Source organism: Opisthocomus hoazin, chromosome 2 (assembly GCF_030867145.1).
Source record: "Opisthocomus hoazin isolate bOpiHoa1 chromosome 2, bOpiHoa1.hap1, whole genome shotgun sequence".
NCBI lineage: Eukaryota > Metazoa > Chordata > Aves > Opisthocomiformes > Opisthocomidae > Opisthocomus > Opisthocomus hoazin.
This window is the reverse complement of record NC_134415.1, coordinates 84,339,001-84,358,831: the sequence shown is the minus strand read 5'-3', so window position 1 is coordinate 84,358,831 and position 19,831 is coordinate 84,339,001. Positions and strand designations below refer to the sequence as shown.

The following is a 19,831-nucleotide window of genomic DNA, read 5'->3' as shown; positions in this document are numbered from 1 at the left end:
TTTTAGTGCCTTGGCCACTAGTCACCTGGTTTAAATACAAGCATAAAAATTTGGAGTGAATTAGACAAATGGTGGCTAAGAAAGCCCCTACATGAACAAAGAAGAACTGCAGAATCGTATTGCAGACACCTGGAAAGGCCTGGCTCCTATTTGCAAGAAATATATAAACAGTGTTCCAGGGAGACAAGTCTGTAGTAAAAACTAATGGCGAACAAACAGAATACTGCACTGAGTAGTTCAAGAGGAATCCTTTTAAACTTCTTTTTTTTTGAGGCACATGCTTCCCAAGCATTTTGATTTATTAGAACAATTCCTCTGTAAATTTACATTGCTAATCAAATCACGTGAATGATGGTAGGCTTTCTGGTCTTAGGAAAAGTACATTGCAGATTGAACAGACCCAGTTCTGTACACCAATAGGCAAGTGGCAAAATTCCCATTAATACAGAGAAATATAAATTAAAATATAAATTAAAAGCAGCAGGTCAAATTTGTTTCTACTGTTTACAACTATTTAAGAAAAAATACATCATCCAATTAAAGTCACTAAGCCTTATCTCAAGTATTTAAGTTAGATGACTAGGCTTACTGATACAACTAGTTCCACTAATGATACCAGAAAGAGTGCGGGGTATTCTGCAAGTAAAAACTTTCCCAGTGAATTCACTATCCTACACACTCCGTCACATACTTGAGAGGCACAAGAGAACAAGTATCTACCTTTGACAGAGGAGAGGACTCTGACAATTCCAAATAGGTCAATTTGAGAGAAACACTTAAGAAAGGTGGGCCCGTAGGCGTGGAAATACGGTTTGCTGATTCTCCCATTGACTGAGAAGGAGGCGAAACGTGATGTCCCAGAGACAGGCCAAAAATGGTATTGCTATGAAAAGCTATGAAAATATTTCATTGTAACTGTCCAAAAACATAGGGAGAGCTTCGTTTCCACTTGAAAGACAGATTTCCTTAAAGCTTGCTTAATATGCTAGGAAGGACTGTTCTCAAAGTCTGAGCCACCACACATAACGATACCACATTGTTTATACAATCATTTTAAATCTGGTAGTACACTAAGATATAAATAGTAATAGTAATTTAAAGGTGAATTATGTAGATACGATTAACGGTTAATTTACTCTAAATTGTATTTACCACATCATCAAGCAAAACATTCATCAATATAGCAGTTACTTGTGCAATAATCTTTCAAACAAATTGCATTCAATTTGTACTTCTAATCAGCCAGCTACATAATGCAATGTGAAGAGGTCAACTGGAACTGTATCCTACACATTCTATATCATCAGAACAGAGATTAGTCACAATTAGGTACCTAATCCACTTTATCTGTGTATGTTACCGCTATTGCTATTCTTTAAAATGCTAAAGGACAACGAAATGTATATAGGAAAGCTTCCATAGCTTTCTCTGGGGACAAATTATTATAATATTTGCTCGTGCTCAAAAAGTCAAAGGATTTGCACTTTGCTTTACCCATTTGTTTAAAGGAAGGTTGTTTGCGATCTAAATATAAACGTAACTTCAGCAGTTGCATGCTCTATTAATTGACTCCTACCTGAGTCCCTTTATGTGATAAACATGCACAGCTAATAATCAATGATATGGCAACTGTGTGTACAGAACAAATAAGAAAAGAAACAAATATTCTGTGTCTGTACTCACATATGCCAAGCGGAATACAAAGAAGAGCAAATATGGGTGCTTTAAAGCTGGAATCCTTAAAGGTAATTTACATTAATGTTTGACACACTGCTATTACACAGAAAATAACCTTCCCTCTTGCTGCTAAAATGCCCGTGCAATCGTACCCATTTAGTTCAGTACATACGCTTACCAGGAACGTTTGTTCTTAAGCCTAGAATTCACTTTCTCAAAGCTTGGAATTTACGGAAGATGGAAATGACCTTTTGCTTATTTTCTTAACTAGGGGGCGGAGGGGTCCCTTCTGCATAAACCCTTGCTCATTCTTTACGTTTTCATCATCTGTATCGCACAGGGGAGTTGGGAAGCTACAAGGTAAGAGATTCTCGCTCTTCCTGCTCAGTTTGCACTGAAACTGGACTTCCAGACCAGTTTGGCATTTACACCACTCAGTATCTGCTCCTCTCCAAAACATCGGAGCACTCAGGTTCCATTCAACAGTGAGAAAAATCTCCTCACCCCACGAGTAAACTGAGGAGAAAAAAAAAAAAAACCAACCCTCCTGGCGCTCTCCCTGAGTGAAGAAGGAGTGTGAGAGGGGACCAGGGACCCAGCAGGTCAGAAACCTCCATCATACCTTCCAAAGCTTGTGATCCCCTCTGCTATTTTCACCCCAGTTCAGTGAAAAAGACCGACATTTCCTATTTTCAAAGGAATCTTCGGCGAGAGGCATCCCACCTTTCGAGCTCCACCCTGCAGCCCCAAACGTGACCCTTCAAAACACAAAACCGCTGGTTCGCACCTCTTTTGCCTTCCCCTCGGCTTCCGCACACAAGAGCCGATATGCAAAGGTTCGTCTTTCTCATCCATAAGCAGGTTTCTCCTAGCTGGGTTTATAACTTGACGAGGCTGCAAACCTGCGCCTCCGCATCTGCACAAGCGGCTCTGCCACGCACACGGTGCAGGGTGGGCGAAGCGCGGGAGGGACTCGCCGCGCACATCTCGGCTGCTCTTGGTTTGCTGGAGTGATCCACTGTCGTCCTTAAGGGACTGCAGCAGCTAGAGGATTTATACCGCAATAAAGTTGAACACTTGCAGCTCGCGAGTGCTCCAGGACCTTGACTCGGCCCTCCCGGAGCGGAGCCCGCCTCACACCAGAGGACAGCGCCAGGTCCCAGTGACCTCTCGTTTTCCCCCCGTCTTTTCACCACCCGCCTTCCTCATTCGGGTGAGAACATGTTGACTCTGAATAGCTCATTAACACTATTAAGCCGACTCCAGGGCACGAGGAGTTCAGCATCCCCCCGCCCGCCTCTCCCACCGTGAACCTTTCCCCACCCCCCACCCCCCCTCGGTTACTTCTTTCAGAGGCTGACTACATCTCACTTTTTTAAAATCCAGACCTTGCTCTGCTTGCAGCCACCCGGCACACGGCAGGGCCTATTACTCTTATCTATTTTCCGAACGGCAGGCTAGTGGTAAGATTAATAATAATAATAATAATGCCATGGAAGCTACGCCCGCCCCCTGGACCCAGGGCAGCGATTTCGGCAGCCGCAGCCCTGCCGCAGCAGCAGGCAGGACACAAGCTCTTCTGCAGCGCCCTAACGAAGAGCCAGGCAGGTTTGATGAGACCTCCAGGACCTGAACACACCAAGACCAGGTTTTACTGCGGTGGCGGTGCCTGCATTGCAGCCGCCCGCAGCACACGACGGCTGCCGCGACCGGTGACGGACCTCCCAGCACTGACCAGCTGCGTTTTAGCCAGCCCTGCTCCTTCCCTGCCCGCTCCCCGTTCTCCGCGCTGGAGGCAATGAAGCAAAGAGCTCAAGGGGAACCTTACACCGAGGCGTAACGACGTCGCGCCGTGGTGTAGCCTCGTCCTCCGAACAACTATAGTCCTCCTACGTGTCAGTCTGGCTGAAAACAGGTTTAAATGTAACCTTGTTTTAAAAACCCGTGCACAAAAATACCGCTCCCGACAGCGCCCGGCTCCCCCCGAGCTGCTGGTAGCCCCCCTGAGCTGGGCTGGACTGCCCGGGTGGTGACTGCCCTGGCTGGGGGGCACACGGCGTTGAAAATAGCCCCGGGGGGGGGGGGGGGACACGACCAGGGTGCTCCCCGCCTGCTTCGCTGTGCCAGCCTGGAACGTTGGTTTCGGGGCGGTCGCCCCGACAAGCAGGGGACAGACCGAGCAGGGTGCGCGGCCGGCTTTGAGCAGATCCGCTGGGACGTTCCGTTTCCACTCGGGGTCAGCTGAGGTAGAGTGCCGTGACCGACGGTTCAACTCTTTCAGGACTGAGGGAGAGGGAGACGATCGCTAACCTCCGGCGCTCGCAGGGAGTCACAGAATCACAAAATGTTCGGGGTTGGAAGGGACCTCTGTGGGTCTTCTGGTCCAACCCCCCGAAGCACGCAGAGGTCCTGGCGCAGCACCGCTCTGTCGCGCCAGCTGCCTGCGGGTCCCCGGTGCCGTAGCCCTAGGACACCCTGACCTCTGCCTGGGCAATTCCCCGTTCGCCTGCGGCAAGGGCCGTGGCATAAAGCGCGAGAAACACGGAGAGGGGCTGCTCTAGGGGAAGCAGAGGCGTAAACGCAGGGAACAGCTAGAACGGAGGTGGGGGTGCCTCTGACGGTCCGCGCCCTCGCTGGGTGAGCGCCGGGCTGCCGCCGCGCCCCGCTTCCCAGAAAATAAAAGTGGTTTTCTCTAAAGGGGAACCGCAGTGTACCCCCGACACCGGAGCGCTGACCCGAATGCATGCTCCTGCAGCGGACCCCCTCCGTCTGCCCAGCTCAGGGCGCGATGCCCGTGGTCACGTCAGGGTGCCGAAGTGATGACGTACTGGCAAAGCCGTTCCCCCCCCCCCTTCCCCGCACACACCGCTGACTCCACACCGAGCCCCTTCGTTTCGGGGATAGCGGGGGCACGACACCGGCCGCCGCCGGGCTGGGGAGGGGGGGGAGCGGGGAGAGCCCCCCAGGCACCTTCCCAGCGCCGATATTTGCCTCCAGAGTGAAAAAAGCAACGAGCGGCGGAGCGGAGGAACGCTCAGCCCCGAGGAGCGAGGGGGTAGCGCCGACCCGACCGGCCCCGCCATCCCGGGGAGGCATCACCGCTGCCACCGCGTCCCGGGGAGGTGCTGCCCGTCAGCCACCGCCACCCCCGCCTCCGGACCCGTGCGGGAAATTGGCGTTTAGTTCCGTTTCGCTATAGCTTTGGTTTAATTTTGTGGAAGCCGGCCGAGCTTCCTCTCGTTCCCTCCCTCCCTGGGCCTCTGCCTTTCTGTGTGAGCAGCCTAGAGCACAGCCTAGCAATCCGCAGGCACAGGGAGATGCGGCGAGACACACGGTATCTCAGCACTCCCTCTGATTTTTTAATATTTTTTTAAAATCCTATTTTATTTTAATTTTTTTTTCCAAGCTGAACTGACCCTTATGGTCACCAACTTTCTTTGCGGTTCACTGTAAGGATCGCTCTCCAAGAACAAAAAAGAAATCTCGGAGCTTTGATAGAGACTCTGGATGAAATTAAGAACTTCAAACCCCAGATTTTTGAAAAGAAAAACAGATGTCCTGTTTGTCGAGTATAAATAACTCCGTACGTGGAAACCTTTTTTTTCTTTTTTTTTTTTTTTTTTTACGCTGCATTAAATTTTATTTAACGCTGGGTGCACTTAAACTGTAAAAAAATAAAGCGGGGGGGGGGGGGGTGCAGCTAAATACGTGAGTGACAAACCTCTAAATCTTTTCCCCTCCCGAAAGAGGCAGAAACAGGCGGACGGGAAACCCTTCATCTAGATGAAAGCGCTCGGTGCGTTTCCTAGCAGACCTGGCGGGCCCTCACCGGTCGGCTCGGCCGCCGTCACCGGGGACGGGGAGGGAGAGGAAGGCGGGAGGAGCGGTCGCTGTCACCGGGACGGGCAGGGAGGAAGGCGGGAGGAGCGGCCGCCGGGGCCGCGGGCAGGTGCCCGCCGCCGGGCGCTCGGCTCGGCCCCGCTCGGCTCGGCTCGGCCCCGCTCGCCGGTGGGACTTACGTGAGGACGTAGTTGACGCTGACGATGCAGTGCGGGCGGGAGGAGCGGCTGTTGTGCACGATGGTGGCGTAGCTCTGCACCCACACCCAGCCGCCGTGCTTGGCCAGGAAGCGGTAGTACTTGGTGGTCACTTGCCCCTTCACCAGCACTGCGGGGGACAGAGCGGGGAGAGCCTCAGCGCGGCCCTGGGGAGGGACCCCACCGCCACCCACCACCCCACAGGCCCCCGCGGGCGAGGAGAGGGGCTGGGAACCCCTTAGCGTCGCGCTGGGGAAGCGCGGTGGGCAGAAACCCCCGTGGGCGAGGGTGGCGGAGACCCACGGGTGTTCCCAGACCGGGGCTGGTCTCTCCCACCCGTTATCAAAGGCTGTTCGGGGAGATGGTGGGGCAGGGCGAATATAGCGGGGGGTGGCCTTGCCCCCTCACCCCGGCATTTTATCGTCGAGATTGAATTCTCTAAGTCTGGCTTCGGGTTTTGCCTCTTCTCGTTACATTCTGTGTAAGGAAACTTACCGGAAATTAATATCCTTTTTATTCATCTACCCATGTATTAACATCATTGTGATATCAAAATAGAATAAAGAACGGCTCTCTGAATCGGGCTCACTGCTGTGGTCAAAATTAGATACACGGAGAAGATTTGTGAGACTTGGTGGAAGTGGAACAAAAGTATTCCGGTCTTTTTTGGGGCAAGAAAAAAGGGTTTTTCCTAACCGGAATTTGAAGTGAGCTGGGCGCCTGAGGTTTGTGCAGGGGCGTTCTTGTCCTACAACTGGTGAGGAGGGAAATATAGCCTTCCATTGCCCCCCCCACCCCCCATCTCCCTCCTGCCTCCAGAGTTCAGTCCCCAACAACTGGTTTCACTAAAACCTGCTGCAGATTTTCTTCTCCCCTTCAGTGAGATGGCTTTTCCCCTTCCAACCCAGAGGTAAACCCTAGCAAACCCAAAGTCCCTCTGCAGAGGGAGAAGGTGGGGGGCAAGGGGCAGGGTCCGGACAAGAACATCGTCTCCTTACACAAGTGATGCGCGCATCGCAGGTGGAAGGTGTCACAGCCATGGACATGGTGGTAAAGGGTCTTCTCTATCAGGTCCTGGGGCTCGTAACCTGTTAGCTCAGCTACCCTGCAAGAGAGACAAGCAGCGAACGTCGGTGGGTGAGGGGACAGGAGAGGAGGCCTGGGGGGAGGAGAAGGGAGGGGGCTGGGGGAACAGATTTGGAAATAGCCCCAGCTCTACCTGGAATCTAGGAATATGAGCTTCATGTCCAGGCTGGCCCGAAACATGAACATGTTGCTGTGGAGCTTGATCTCCGTCACGGCGCTGGGTGGCAGCGAGTGGCCCACGGCCACCAAGCCAACGTTCTGGTAGCAGCCGTCGAAGGGGGACATGTCCAGGCTGTACTGGCGGATCTTCAGGTACCCGCTGCAGTGAATGACCTGTCGGAGACAGAGGGAAGGCTCAGGGGCTGCCTGGCAGCAGGGATGCAGGGACTGGGCAGACCCCCCAGACGGGGACGGGGCCAGTCCTGCCACCGCCCCAGCAAAGTGGCACCATCTAAGGGTTTTCTACTCTTCTCTTTAGGTTGGGGCCGGGTTTTTTTCCACACGAGAGTTCAGCACTGATCTAAGGCCCATTAAAGCCAATGAGATTTTTTTTTTTCCACTGACTTAAGTGGTTTTTGGACCACCTCCTAACTACGCTTTTATTATTCTTCTAAAAAGGAAAGACGCGGAAGTGCCAAGCCGGTTACAACTCTGTAATGAAGAGTGTATGCGTGTGAGAGAAAGAGTTTACATGTGTGCGTGTGTCACATGTGTAAGACATGTCTGTTCTACGGAGGGAGCAGACGCGATCCGCAGCCAGAATGGGTCTTCGGGCGTAGGTTTAGGTATGCCTCCTAAATGCAGATGACTGCCGCGTACTTCCACCCTTAATGCTCTGTTATTAGGGTGTTTCTTCCCGGAGTTAAGTTCGGAAGAGATGTTCTTGTTCTATGGTACAGCGTGGCACAAGGCCTGCTTGGGTTGTAGGTCCCCACCGCTCTCCGGCCTGGTGCAGCTGACACCAAAGCGGGGAGAAGGCAGGCGAGGGGGGCACAATCCCCACCGAGCAGCCCTGAGCAAGAACCGTCTGAAACACCCGGGCAAAACCCTCGGTGCCGAGAGCCGCCCCCGAAGCTGACGAGTTACCCAATAAAGAAATCAATTAACCAGGGGCTCCCACCGTGCCACCGGACAGCTTCCCAGGCACCTCGGGAGTGCCGGTAGCTGAGCGAGGCTCCGCTTAAAAAGCAAAACAAAACACGAAAACCCCATGGGGAGCTCGACTGCTTGGTTTTGCGGTTTGAGCTCTTTAACCTGAAACTCCGCAAGAAATTCTGGCTCCGAACCACATGAAAGAGCACCGGGCTGGGGCAGCCCCCGCGGGCAGAGGGCTCGTCCCGGCTCCCGTCCCCGTTGTCACCGCCTGCCCGGCGGCAGCAGGGGCCCGGGAGGGGGGGGGGAGGCTGTTTCTGGCCACGGGCACCCACCTTGTAGCCCCCGCAGGTCAGGCCCGCGTTCCTCTTGGCCAGGACGCACTTCATCCTCAGGAAGAAGGACCTCTCGATCTCGTACTCTGGGAAGAGGGGAGGGGGGGAAGGCAGATGTGGGGAGAACCGTGGGCTCCGCTGCCCCTACGCGGTTCCCCTCCGCGGCCGCGCAGGACAAGCGCGGGGGGTGGAGGGGGTGGGGGGGGCTGTGTGCCTTACCCTGCACGAAGTGCGAGTGGTAGGGCTGGTGGGCGGTCAGCACCGCCGTCATCTCGTCGTGGTCGGCGGGGTGGATGTACTCGTAAATGCTATTGCCGGTCAGCTCTACCTGTGAGGGAGGAGGAGGAAGAGGAGGAGGAGGAGGAGGAGGAGGAGGAGGAAGGGGTTCCTCGCCGGCACCGCTTACCCTCCCCGCACCAACCCCCCTGTAAGCCGAGGGGGGGGGGGCGGCAGGCACGGGGGCTAGCGGCCCCCTCAACCTACCTGCGACAAGCCCAGGTGCACCGAGGCAGTCTCCGAGATGTACATGATCTTGCCATCAGGAGCCACGACAAATATGAAACCGTCCAACGTCTGCGGGAAAGGGTGGAGGGGCGGGAAGTGTCAACAGATCAACAGACAGACAGATAGATCCACTGACGAAGACAGATAGATCCGCGAAGTACCTGTCCCTCGGATTTATTCCAGACATCAGGCACGCCTGTTCAGGCTGTGATTATTCAAACAGTTGGAAGGAAACGGGCAAATCCTGGGCAGCAAACCCTCCAAAGCTCCTGGCCCCCTGAGTTACAACCATTTCTCAGAGGGGCCGCACTCAAAAGCAACACAAAGTCCCTAGGATGTAAGCAGAGACCCTGGCTACCTGGTGACTAATATGTCTGTCCCAGAAACCCCGAATGCTTCTATCCGATTTTAAATGTCACTGGGGGCTTAGCGATTGGGTGCTTGCTAAGAAGAGTCTAAGCGATTTGTCAGACACGTTTCAGGGGACATAGCTGGGTGTGCCGAGGGCAGAACGGGCTGCCAAAAGGCCACACCACCCCACCTCGAATGCGTCGTGACAGCAACGGCTAACACTCCTTAACGTTTCAGCCTGCCGTGAATTTTCAAACGTGTCCTACCTGATTCGTATCTAGGCTAATTTCTGTGCCTCCGGAGCCCTGCTGTCCGGGACAGCCTCCCCCGGCCTGCCTCCAGAGCCTCTCCCTGTCTCTGCACCGCCCCGAGCTGCAGCGCATCGGCAGGGCTTGTCCCCTGTTTAATCACTCGGGGAAGAGTCACCGCGCCCCGTACCGGGGTAAGCTGCGGATCCCTCGCTGCGGGCCCTGGGTTGGACGATGCCGGGGCAAAGGACCCCGAGGGGCCAAACCGCAGCCCCGTTACAACTCACGACATCCAGCCGCGACGCTTCGTGTTGTTCCCCTCCCGCCCCCCTTTTTATTAAACAAGTGAACAGTTAAATATTAGCCAAGGTGGCAATTAAAAACTCAGAAGAAGGAATGATTTCTTTAATCATTAATACCATATGGCTGTCGTTTCCAGACCAGTACCTGCAAAAGATGGGATCCCAGTTCCCGTCCAACATTATCCAGCGGGCTGGTTCGGCTGGAGTGGCCCCAGGCTTCTCCAAGTCCTGCTTATTTAAAATACACAAAAAGAGTAAGGTGAGGAGAAGAAAAATTGTCTCGTCTTGGGCTGCTGGAGAGGAACTTTTTTTTTTCGCTTGTGATCGCTCTAAAACACGCATACTTAGCATCTTTGGAAAACTAGCCATGAATTCGTTCCACAGAGAAGTGTCTTTCGTGGGTTTTTTTTTTCAAAGACCTGATTCCCGTGGGAGAAAAATACCGAAACACCAATTTTGAGCCAATGGTGAAGTTCATCCCTAAGAAGCAAGTGAAATAGAGTGGCAGATGAAGGGGCTTTTTGCCGCTGCTTTCAGATACCGGGACCTGGCTCCCTGGACTGCAGGGAAAGCGCCTTTCCCGTAACATCACCAGAGGGATCCTGGACGACACTGGGAGTTCTTTAAAATGAAAGCAAGGGGTGTGTTGGGGGAAGCCTTTGATGTGGAGAGACGGATGCGGTGAAGGTGGCAGGACGGTGACTGGGAAGCGCAGCCCCTTGGCGGCCCCCGGGCCCTGCCTGCGGGTGCTCCCCCCACACACCCCCGCAGAAGGCAGAGCTCGGCCGCAACCTGGCGGGTGTTAGCCAGCAAGCTGAGGAGGGGAGCGACAAGGACGGGCTTGGACTCCCTGCTCGCCAGGGATCACTTTCCAGGCCGATCTGTGGCCTCATGCCTCCTGCTCTCCTCGGGGCCACCGTCCTCTCACCTGGAAGGCTTTTAATCACTTATTTGGGGAGGGACCGAGAGAGGAGCGACCAGGTGCGACTCCTCCAGCCCTCCCCGAGCCCGGTGTCAAAACGCTTTCTCCTTTCGCCATCCCCACTCCAGCTCACGAAAAGCGAACCGGCTGCCTCCCAGCCGGGCGCCGTCTCACCGCCGCGGTAAAGGCGCTCCGAGGCGGCCCAGGCAAGGCCCTGTCCGACGGGGCGGACCGTCCTCCCGCCTGCCCTGGGATCCACCTCCCTCCTCCCCGCTGCTCGGGCGGGAGGGACGGGTCTTCCTGCAGAAGGGACCTTCTGCCTCCGAGAGCCCCCTCCAGAAGCGAGCCTCTCCGGAGCCATCTGAGGTTTCAGAACCCGCTTGTTTTCTCCTATGCAAAGTGAGGGGGAATAAAAGCCAGATGGAAATCACTCCACCGGAGTAAAACTATTTATGGACGATGCCTTTTCGCAATGTTGTTGCTGAAAAAAATTTAAATGAGACAGTTAAAATCTTTTACGCCTATGCCATGAAATAAGGCTCAGCCTGACACGCACAGACGTCAAGATAAAGCGAGGGGGAAAAAATACAAATCCTGATCGATGGCCGGAGTGCTGATCGCCCGGGGGTAGACGAGAGCCGAGCCGGCGAGGTCTCCTCCCTCCGGGAAGCCTCGGGGAAGGCAAGACCCCGTTTGCCGGCTGTTCCGAGGTGGCGGCAGCGGGCAGCCGCGGGCATCCCTCGCTATTGACCGGCTTCACCCTCTCTTCCCCTTCCTCGTCCACCTCTTCACACCAACTTGTCTCTTCACCGCTCCTCCGCTTCCCTCCTTCCTCCTTAGCTACAAAGGCGGGGGCATCTCTCTGGCCTGGCCCCCATGCGTACCGGGGTGCCAGCCAGAAGCAGGCTCCTTCCCATTAACTCTTCCATGCCAATTAACGGGGACCCAGTGACTTTTCCCTGAGCCCCTGGCGCTTCACCCTCCGGAGCTGGTGGACCCTCGGGGGATGCTCCAGGGGCTGCTCAACCTCTGCACCACCACCCCCGGCCCGGGGGGAGCCAGGACGGAGGTTCACCCCTGCCCTTAAATCAGCAAGAAGCTGGCAGATCTTCCAGGGAAAGAGAGAAAAAACCCGCTGCATACTGGTTTTTCCCGAGCTCCTTGGCCCGTTCGAGGGGGGGAGAGCCCGGCGCAGGGCGGCCCCTCGGAACGCCCCCCCCCCTCGGAAGGACATCTGAATGGCAGGTTTCGGCCTTCGGGGCTAAACGCGCGCTCCCCGCCTTGTGATTTAGGTTGCTGATTAATCGAAGCTTGCGGCTCTAATTGTTCTGCTTCCCAGAGGGAAAACGGCCCGGGTTGCCGAGCAGCCCACGGGCTGCGCTCCCGCGGGAAGGGGCTTCTCCGTGGGCGCTGAGCTCCCCGCCGCTCTGCTGGGCCGGCTCTGCCCGGGGTTGGTCACCAAACGTTTTCACTCCTCTACCTGAAGCGGCTTTTTGAAATCCTGTCACATGAGACGGCTCTTTGTACTTCCCAGATATTTCAGCGCTTTCAAGTCGGGGACTGTTTCTTTTCACCGCCAAGCGCAGCCTCTCCAAAATCGACGGGCTCCTAAGAAGGTGCCCCTTAGACACTGTTTTTAAAGATTAGACGAGAAAAACCTCTCCATTAATATTCCCTTTTATTTTCCCCCTCCCCTGTCTATTCGCTGTAACATCCAATTTCCTTTTATCGAGGGGGCAAACTGTGATTTCTCGCACTTGACCTACCGCAGAAAACTCTGCAAATCCTTTGATTGTCTATTTAAAACAAAACAAGGAAATCAGGTCTCCCTTTTGCTTCAGGATTACGCTTGGAAACAAGATCTAAAGATTCTCTTGTAATTTGGAGAGCTAACAGCATAATAGATTCGGAATAGAAACAAGCAGCTTTGTGAGGGGAAGGAGAACTAAATCGTTTTTAGGCAAAGGATTTTCCCAGCTAAAGTGGCCGAAGACAAAGCAAAACATAATCTATTTTGGAAGATTTCCAAGATATGCCACATTAACCTCAGCAGATAAAATTTGCTTTCTTCCCTGCGTCCCCTCCCCCACCGAGGTCTGGTTTGTCGTATTTACATAAGCGGCCTTAGCAGGGATGTATCCATTATGGATCTAAGGAGCCAGCGAGCTCAGGTTTCCTTCGGAAGCCGAGGCGAAGTTTCGCCGTTGCTTAATGCTTGATGTAGCATCGGAGAACCATTTCCATTTAAATACCCCCCGACCCGCGGATTACCTCAATGGACTGGCTGCATGGGTTTTGTAATTTCCTGAAAATGAGATTTCGATTTATAAAACAAGAAACCAATTAGTAACCAAATGAGGCGAAGTAGATCCACTAAAATTGACCTAATCCCACAGGCACCATTTAGGCCAGTTCTTGGCGAATGAATGATGAGCAACCGCCCGGCATAAGCTCAAGGCATCATCCAGCTGTGTTATTCAAGCAGCAAAAATAAATGGATCGGGCTTTTCTTTCGGAATGAATTTGATACTCTTGACAAAACACAGATTATGGGCTCCTACCTAACAATCTTCTCCACTCGAAGATTTCCCCCCCCCCCCAAGAAGAGAAACAATTTGGGCCGCAAAACAAAGTGTCCACCTTCAAGAGGAAGAAAAAAAGAAATTAAAAAGGGAGGCATTTTAGCCAGGCTCTTGCTTAGTTTGCGAACGACAGTCTGGTGACCCAACGGCGCGGGCCGAGGCTGCGCGGACGCTGCGCGGAGCCGGCGTGCTGACTCAGCGTTTCCCTCCGCGCTCCCCAAATGGAGAACCGCCGCTCTTTCCGCACCGAAAAGCGTCCCAGAAAGGCTTGGTGGGACGGCTGCACCGGCGAGCACGCCGGAATCTGGCCTTTCCCCCCCCCCGGGCGTGCCCAGTCCCGGGGCTCGGCAGGTCGGTCCTCGCTGCCCTTGACTGCGCTGGCCCTGCCCTTCCCCTCACCCTGCGATCGACGCCAGCCTCGACGTCGGCAGCCCACCGAGCGGGTGGGTGGGTGGGTGTCGTCCCTACCCAGCGGCGACACCGTCGCCAGAAGCTCCCCCGTCCCGCAGGAGGGGGAAGAGACCCCTCAGTGGTCTCTGGTCTGACCGAGGCAAAGCCGAGGGAAGGCGGGCGCGGGGAAATGGGACTCCGGGAGGCCCGGGCAGCTCCTTGGCCCGGGCTGGTCCCCGGGTTACTTGTCCCTCTCTGAGCATCTGCAGGGCAGAACCCACCCCGACCCCCTCCCTCTGGGTCTGGCAACGGCAAAGGGGGGCGGGGGTGGGCAGTGGGGGTGGGGTGGCTGGGAGATGCAAGCCCTTATCTGCTTCGCGTTGATTTGCCGGCTTTTGAAAGCGGTTACCGCGATGTCCCCAGCGGGCTATCCGTCACGAAATCTCAGTGCGATCCGGATTCACGGTAGCGAAAACAACGGCGGAGCGGGGGATTTGTCGTCCCCGTTCAAAAAAAAAAAAAAAAAAAAAAAAAAAAAAAAAAAAATCACTTAGCGGAGAGCCCGGCCCGAGCTGCAGACCCGCTCCTTTGGGAGGCCAGGCTCCGAGGGGCAGCTACCTCCCCCCCACACCGGGGGCGACTTACCCCTGCCCCCCGCCTGCCCGCACCGCCCGGCGACCCCCACGGGAACAGGCGGCCCCGCCGGCCCAGCGCCCGGGAAACCCGCCGAAGCCGGGCCCAAGCAGCTCCAGCCGGGCCCAAGCAGCTCCGCCGCTCGTTTCGCTTCCAGGCGCTTCCGAAATCTCCCTCCCCGGGCAGAGCTACCCCCCGCCGCCCCGCTCCCGGGCCCCCCCAACCGCCCCGCTCCCGGGGGCCTCCTCCGCTGTGCCCGTCGGACCGCCGCTCTCCGCCCGTCCCAAGGCGGAGGGGAGGCCGGGGATGCGGACCCCGCGGAGGGAGAGGTCTCCGGGACCCGCGGCCGCCCCCGTCCCGAGGCTCGCCCGTTCCCCTCGGCACCGACCGAAGCCTGGCCGGGCCCCACCGGCCTCCTCCGCCGCTGGGGAGGCCGAGGAGGGGCGGCCCGGACCCCTCTCCCGTCCCGCCCCGTCCAACCTGCTCTGTGTGCGGCTCGGAAAGCGGGGAAAGGTCCCCGACCCTCGCCGCCTGACCCCCCTCCCGCCCCCCGGAGCGGCTCTGGGGAGGAGCGGGGCACGGACGGTTGTTTGGGCGAGAGGGAGTGAGGGCGGCTTGGCCCCCCTCTTCGCAGCGGTCGTTCTCCCTCGCTACCCGGGAGGTGTGGGGGGGGCGGGAATAACGAAGAAGAGCACCGGCAGCCGCGGGGAGAGGGGCTGTGCGTCCTGGTCACCCGAAAGCGAAAAGGCAACTGGATGTCGCGTCGAGGAATTAGCCTGATTCGATTAACAGTTTAATTAAACAGCGGACCGCCAGCGCTCCGTTTTGCCATCGGCGAACGCCGGACGGGGCCGATTTCCCAGTTAATTGAACCGGCAGTGGTTAATGATAACTCAAAATCTCGGCCAAATGAGGCTTCTGTGAAGGAGTGGGTCGCTTTCGGAGGGTTCAGATGAAATGGAATAAGCTACGTTTAAAAAAAAGAAAACCAAACAAAAAAAAACACCAAAAAACGCTGCTCATTTCCAGCTGCCTGTGGATGCCATTAGCAAGGTTTTGTAAAGATTTATTATCTCGGTAAATCACATGTGTTCATTTGAAGCAGAGATAAGTTAGCATCCCGCTTTCTTTATAAAAATAATAATAAGAGTGAGGAAAAGTCCTGTTGACTAAACAAACAACCCTTTTGTGAAAAGGGTAGTAGAAATAATGCCGAGGCTGATTCGGTCTAGAAAGAAATACCAGCGTTTTGGCACACGGAGGGTAAGGGAATCACGCTCTGAAATGCAAACAAACGGAATCATGTCCAAACCGGCGGAGGAGGGGGGGGGGGGAGGGGGAATCAGGCAAATTTTCGAGCGCCAAGTACTTATTCACTTCTACAGAAGATGCAAATTCAGTCAGACCTCATTCCGACGAAACTGGGGAGGAAACTGTTTGCACCGATGCACTTGCGAACACACGCTCTTTGTAAGCAGGTTGAAAAATATCCTCCAACGTTCCAACGACCGTATGTTGCCGAGAAGGGAGAAGATGTTTCTAACGAAAATATGGTTTTATCAAACTCATCTCACTCAGTATTCTTTCTAACACATAAATCTGCTTTTTCAAAGATCACGCTAGTATTTTAGTTCTGCACTTCACATTTTAAGGTCACATCAAAACTGGAATTAAACAGAAAGGCAGCGTGGAAAGTAAACTGCAGCCTAAATGAGAAAAACTTCTGTAAGAAAATAAACACTGAAACCTAATGCTCAATCATTTCCCTTAGCAGTAAGAAAAACAGCATTAAATCACCTATCCACGTGGGAAACGGATTTTTTTTTTTTCCGCTGATCTCTTCCCCTTCAAAATAAAACAAGATTAAGGGTTTCAATATTGAAATGTTAACCGTCCTGATTCGGCGAAAGTTTATGTAAACGGAGCCTCTGCTTTTGTCTCGAAAACCAAACGCCCCTCCGCGCCGGTGCGATCCGTCCCCAGCAGGACAGAGATCGCGAACCCTCCTTTTCCCTCTCTGTTCGCCTCAGGACAATAGGACCCTCCAAATATTTCTAACTAAAAAAAAAAAAAAAAAAAGAGAGAGGAAATTAAAAATCAACCAAACAAAAAAAGTTTTTTGCGCCACTTGTGGGGTTGGTTTTTAGTTTTGGGGATTTTTTTGTTTTTGTTCCCCCCCCCCCCCCCGCCTCCCTTCACTTTATGGATATTGGCGAAGGTCAGTAAAAGAATAACCCCGCTAGTTATAGAGAACGGATCTTTTTTTGAAGAAAAATTCTTTTAGTCCTTCCACATCCCGGAGATTTTTCCAGAAATTTTTGAGGCTACTTTACTTGCCATTAACTGTCTAATGTTAAATTGAAATTTTAGAATTTTCTTTTTAATGAAAAAATAAATAGTCACTCGCGAGTGACTTTATTACGAAGCTCTGCTTCAAAAAAGAAAAATCTTCCGTTCCGTCCTCCGCGATATAGCGGATCTTGAGACTTTCCAAAGGCCGTCTGATCACCGAAAACTAGTCTATGCCTTACAGGCTCTCTCCTCCGGAGGCGTTTTAGCACTGAAGTGGTCCAAGCTGCCTGAGCCGCTGGACGGTCTTCGCCCGTGACAGTTTTAATCTGCTGGAGACCTGATAAAGTGAAGTCAGGGGCAGAGAGAACAACGCGGGCGTTTCACCAGCGTGAGAATCGCCCAGCCGTTACGTGAAGGGAGCTCGCTGAAAAATCTCTGCTCGGTTTATCAAATCCACCCGGTGCCACTGGTTCGGGTCGAGATTTCTGTGGGTGAGACGACAACGGCCCCGTGAATATTCCGCGCGTGTGACACTCCTGGGGTTTTCCTCCCGGAAAACTCTCCCGTTTCCAAAGCGAACCCAAAATTTACCCACCGTCGCTCCCTCCCTAGGAACCTTTCAGGCGTAAAAACACGCAGACGGATGCAGACCGACTCTCGCCTCCTGTCCCCCCCGTCCCTAGCCCCGTGTGTGCTTGGCGATGAGGAGCGTGTATCTCCCTTTACGCGGTTATTTACACCCAGCCCCTACGCCCGCGTAGCAGGGAGAGCGGCTGTGGGTTACTACAACGCTTCTCCACCCCTAGTCCTCCGAGAGCTCTTGGAGCCTTCTCCGGGCTCCCGAGCCTCCCCTTAGCCCCTCGGGCAGCTCCCCCGGCCTGTCCCGGTGCTTTCATCGCTTCCCCCCTACCCCTTCCAAATCCTCTTCAGCCTGCGAGTTGCCTCTAATTAAGGCAGCGCAGGCCCCAAAGCCCCTCTCAGCCCCCCCTCTGCCGACCCCCGGCCCCGTCCCTCGGGCATCCCGATATCCCGGGCTGCCGCAGAGGGCCGGGGGTCGGCTCTTCTCCTCTCCCCCCCATCGCTCACAGCAGACGAGCAGCACCATGTGCTGCTGCTGGCCGCACAACCCGCGAGGCGGCCGGCGGTGACTGGCGAGACCCGCCCGAAGTCCCGCAGAAAGGTGGCCTGGCAAGCCGCTGCTGACAACCCCGTTAGGAACACCGCGGGCATCGGAGCTCGCAGTAGCTGTATTTTTATAAAGTATGCGCCAACAGCATGAGGGACAAGTCGGTCTCCTTCGAAACTGGGGACTGAGCCGCGTAATGGGCTGCGAGGTGGCAGATCACCCAGCAGCGGAAAGTGGCTTGACGAAGCCTTAAATATATATATTTTTTTAAGGTTTCCAGGTGTTACAGCTTTCATTTATCCCTTCTTTGGTTCTAAGTGACTCGGAGACCTGGCGCGTCGTTTAAAGAGACTGTTGCAAGATGCCCCGGACGGGAAATATGAGCTCCGTGGGCTTTAGGTGCAAGCGTTCATACACAGCGGAGGGGTGGGTACCTCCCCCAGGCCAACCGACTGCCCAGTCGCACATTTACTTCTAAAAAGTAGAATTAGGAGCGGTACTTCACAGACTTCAACAGGTTAAAAATCCCAAACAAATAAACCATCCAAAATCAAAGCAAAATAAAACCAGGCCCTATACCCACTCTTGATCTGCGAAACACAGTAGACAGACAGACCGACCGACGCGAGGCACAGCTACAGCAAACGCGGAGGGACAGATCTGTATTTCGTTGTTTCTTGGGTGCACACACTTATCAACAAAACATGCAGAGAATTTTGCTATTAGGTCGGGAAAAAAAAAACAACCCTTAATACCTTTTCCTTGATGCAGACTATCTCTCAACCGAGTTGATCTAAAGAAGAGATTCGTGAAGGTTTTTTTTTTTCCCCTCCGCTACGTTTTGTAAAAGCAATAGAGCGAGAACACAGGAGAACTTTATTCCGACTCTCTCAGCTTTCTGTGCTGTTTGTTTTTCTTGGCAGCCGCTCCAGCAGCCCCAAGATGGTCGCTTTAAATCCTAATTCTACTCTACAGCCAGACGTGCTGCAGGACGCCTGAGCCTGCACTCGCCGGGCGGGCGGCACCGTTTCTGCTGCCGTGGGAGTCAAGGTGAAGTTTACCGCGTCCGGGCTGCGGAGGAGAATCCGGCCCAGAGTGGGACGCGGGGCTGGCAGCGCTGGGTGGCCTGGGGGAACTGGACTTGTTCCGCGGACAAAACGCCCGTTACAAGTTTCCGAGGTCGATTGACGCCCTCAAACCGCCCTGACGACCCCTCGGACGGGGACGCGGCGCGTTCGCGATGCGACTCGGCGTGCGTGGCTGGTTTGTTTAGGCTCTGTGGGGGTGCCTGTGCCGTACCTGCGAACTGCACCTTTGCCCGACACTTGAACTAAGGCTTTAGGACTTTGCATAGACTTATGTAAATATTTACCCATGTATTAACTCCCCCCCCCCCCCCCCCCGGCTATAAACAGGGGTGAATCGTCCCCTCTTTCGCCACCCACGTGCTTGGCGGGGGATGCACATCTTACTGGGAGACCGGGGGAAAAGAAAGCCCGTGTTTACTTGAGCAGAACACGCAGTAAAGTGTCTTCAAGTGTTGGCAAAAGCACCGTCAGTCCCCAACAAAATCCGTCATAGGAACCGAAGGGAAAGTATTTACGACAGAGAAAAGTGACAGCGGAGAGCCCTCTGCCTCCGAGCGCACCACCCCGTGCCACTTTTTTTGTTGTTGTTGTTAAGTAAAAGCGACAAAGCGACACCTGGATCGGAATGGAAACAGAGGCGAATAGGCATTCCCACCTACCTTCTGGAAAAACCACCCTCATTTTTAAATAGCTGGTGGTGAGCCTGATTATGGATGCTTTGTCCAGCTGCGAGGTGATAGCGGAGGGCAGGGGTAGTAATTTAGCCAGTTCATAAAATTCACTGTTTTCTTTCTCCCGTCTAGTCCGGGCAGCATTTTTGGACTTCTCTTTCATCGTGTTTTTTTCCCCCTTCCTTCCTACAGTTTAAACTCCAGAGACTCATCCAAAGGTGGAAGGGAAACTTTCAGCTGCAATTCATCTCTCCGGAGCATCAGGCAGTGGTTCTGAGCGCGGCCATGACTCTGAGAAACCGTTCAGTTGCGTAAAATGCAAACAAGTGTTGAAGACCAGGGAGGTGTTCTTAAAAAAAAAAAAAAAATTAAAATATTCACTGAAAAGCAGAGTCAGATGGGAAAGGCATTTATCCAACGCAGCTCGGAGGCTCCAAGCAACCCCAGGAAAAATAAAATAAAAATGAAACAAAAAACAGCTAGAAGCTTGCGGCA

At 54.1% G+C, this 19,831-nt stretch overlaps 1 protein-coding gene across 1 annotated transcript in view; it reads right to left on the bottom strand.

Annotated features, from left to right (window-relative positions):
* Positions 1-19,499, bottom strand: part of SIM1 (SIM bHLH transcription factor 1) — a 44,945-nt gene extending 25,446 nt beyond the window's left edge. Inside the window, exons 1-8 of the mRNA XM_075447199.1 lie at positions 19,325-19,499; positions 9,778-9,860; positions 8,711-8,800; positions 8,447-8,555; positions 8,228-8,313; positions 6,934-7,133; positions 6,713-6,819; positions 5,697-5,844 (exon numbers count right to left, since the gene is read on the bottom strand). Of these exons, the coding sequence (XP_075303314.1) occupies positions 5,697-5,844; positions 6,713-6,819; positions 6,934-7,133; positions 8,228-8,313; positions 8,447-8,555; positions 8,711-8,800; positions 9,778-9,860; positions 19,325-19,499 (998 nt within the window). The remainder of the gene's footprint in view (positions 1-5,696; positions 5,845-6,712; positions 6,820-6,933; positions 7,134-8,227; positions 8,314-8,446; positions 8,556-8,710; positions 8,801-9,777; positions 9,861-19,324) is intronic.
* Between the last annotated feature and the right edge of the window lie 332 nt (positions 19,500-19,831).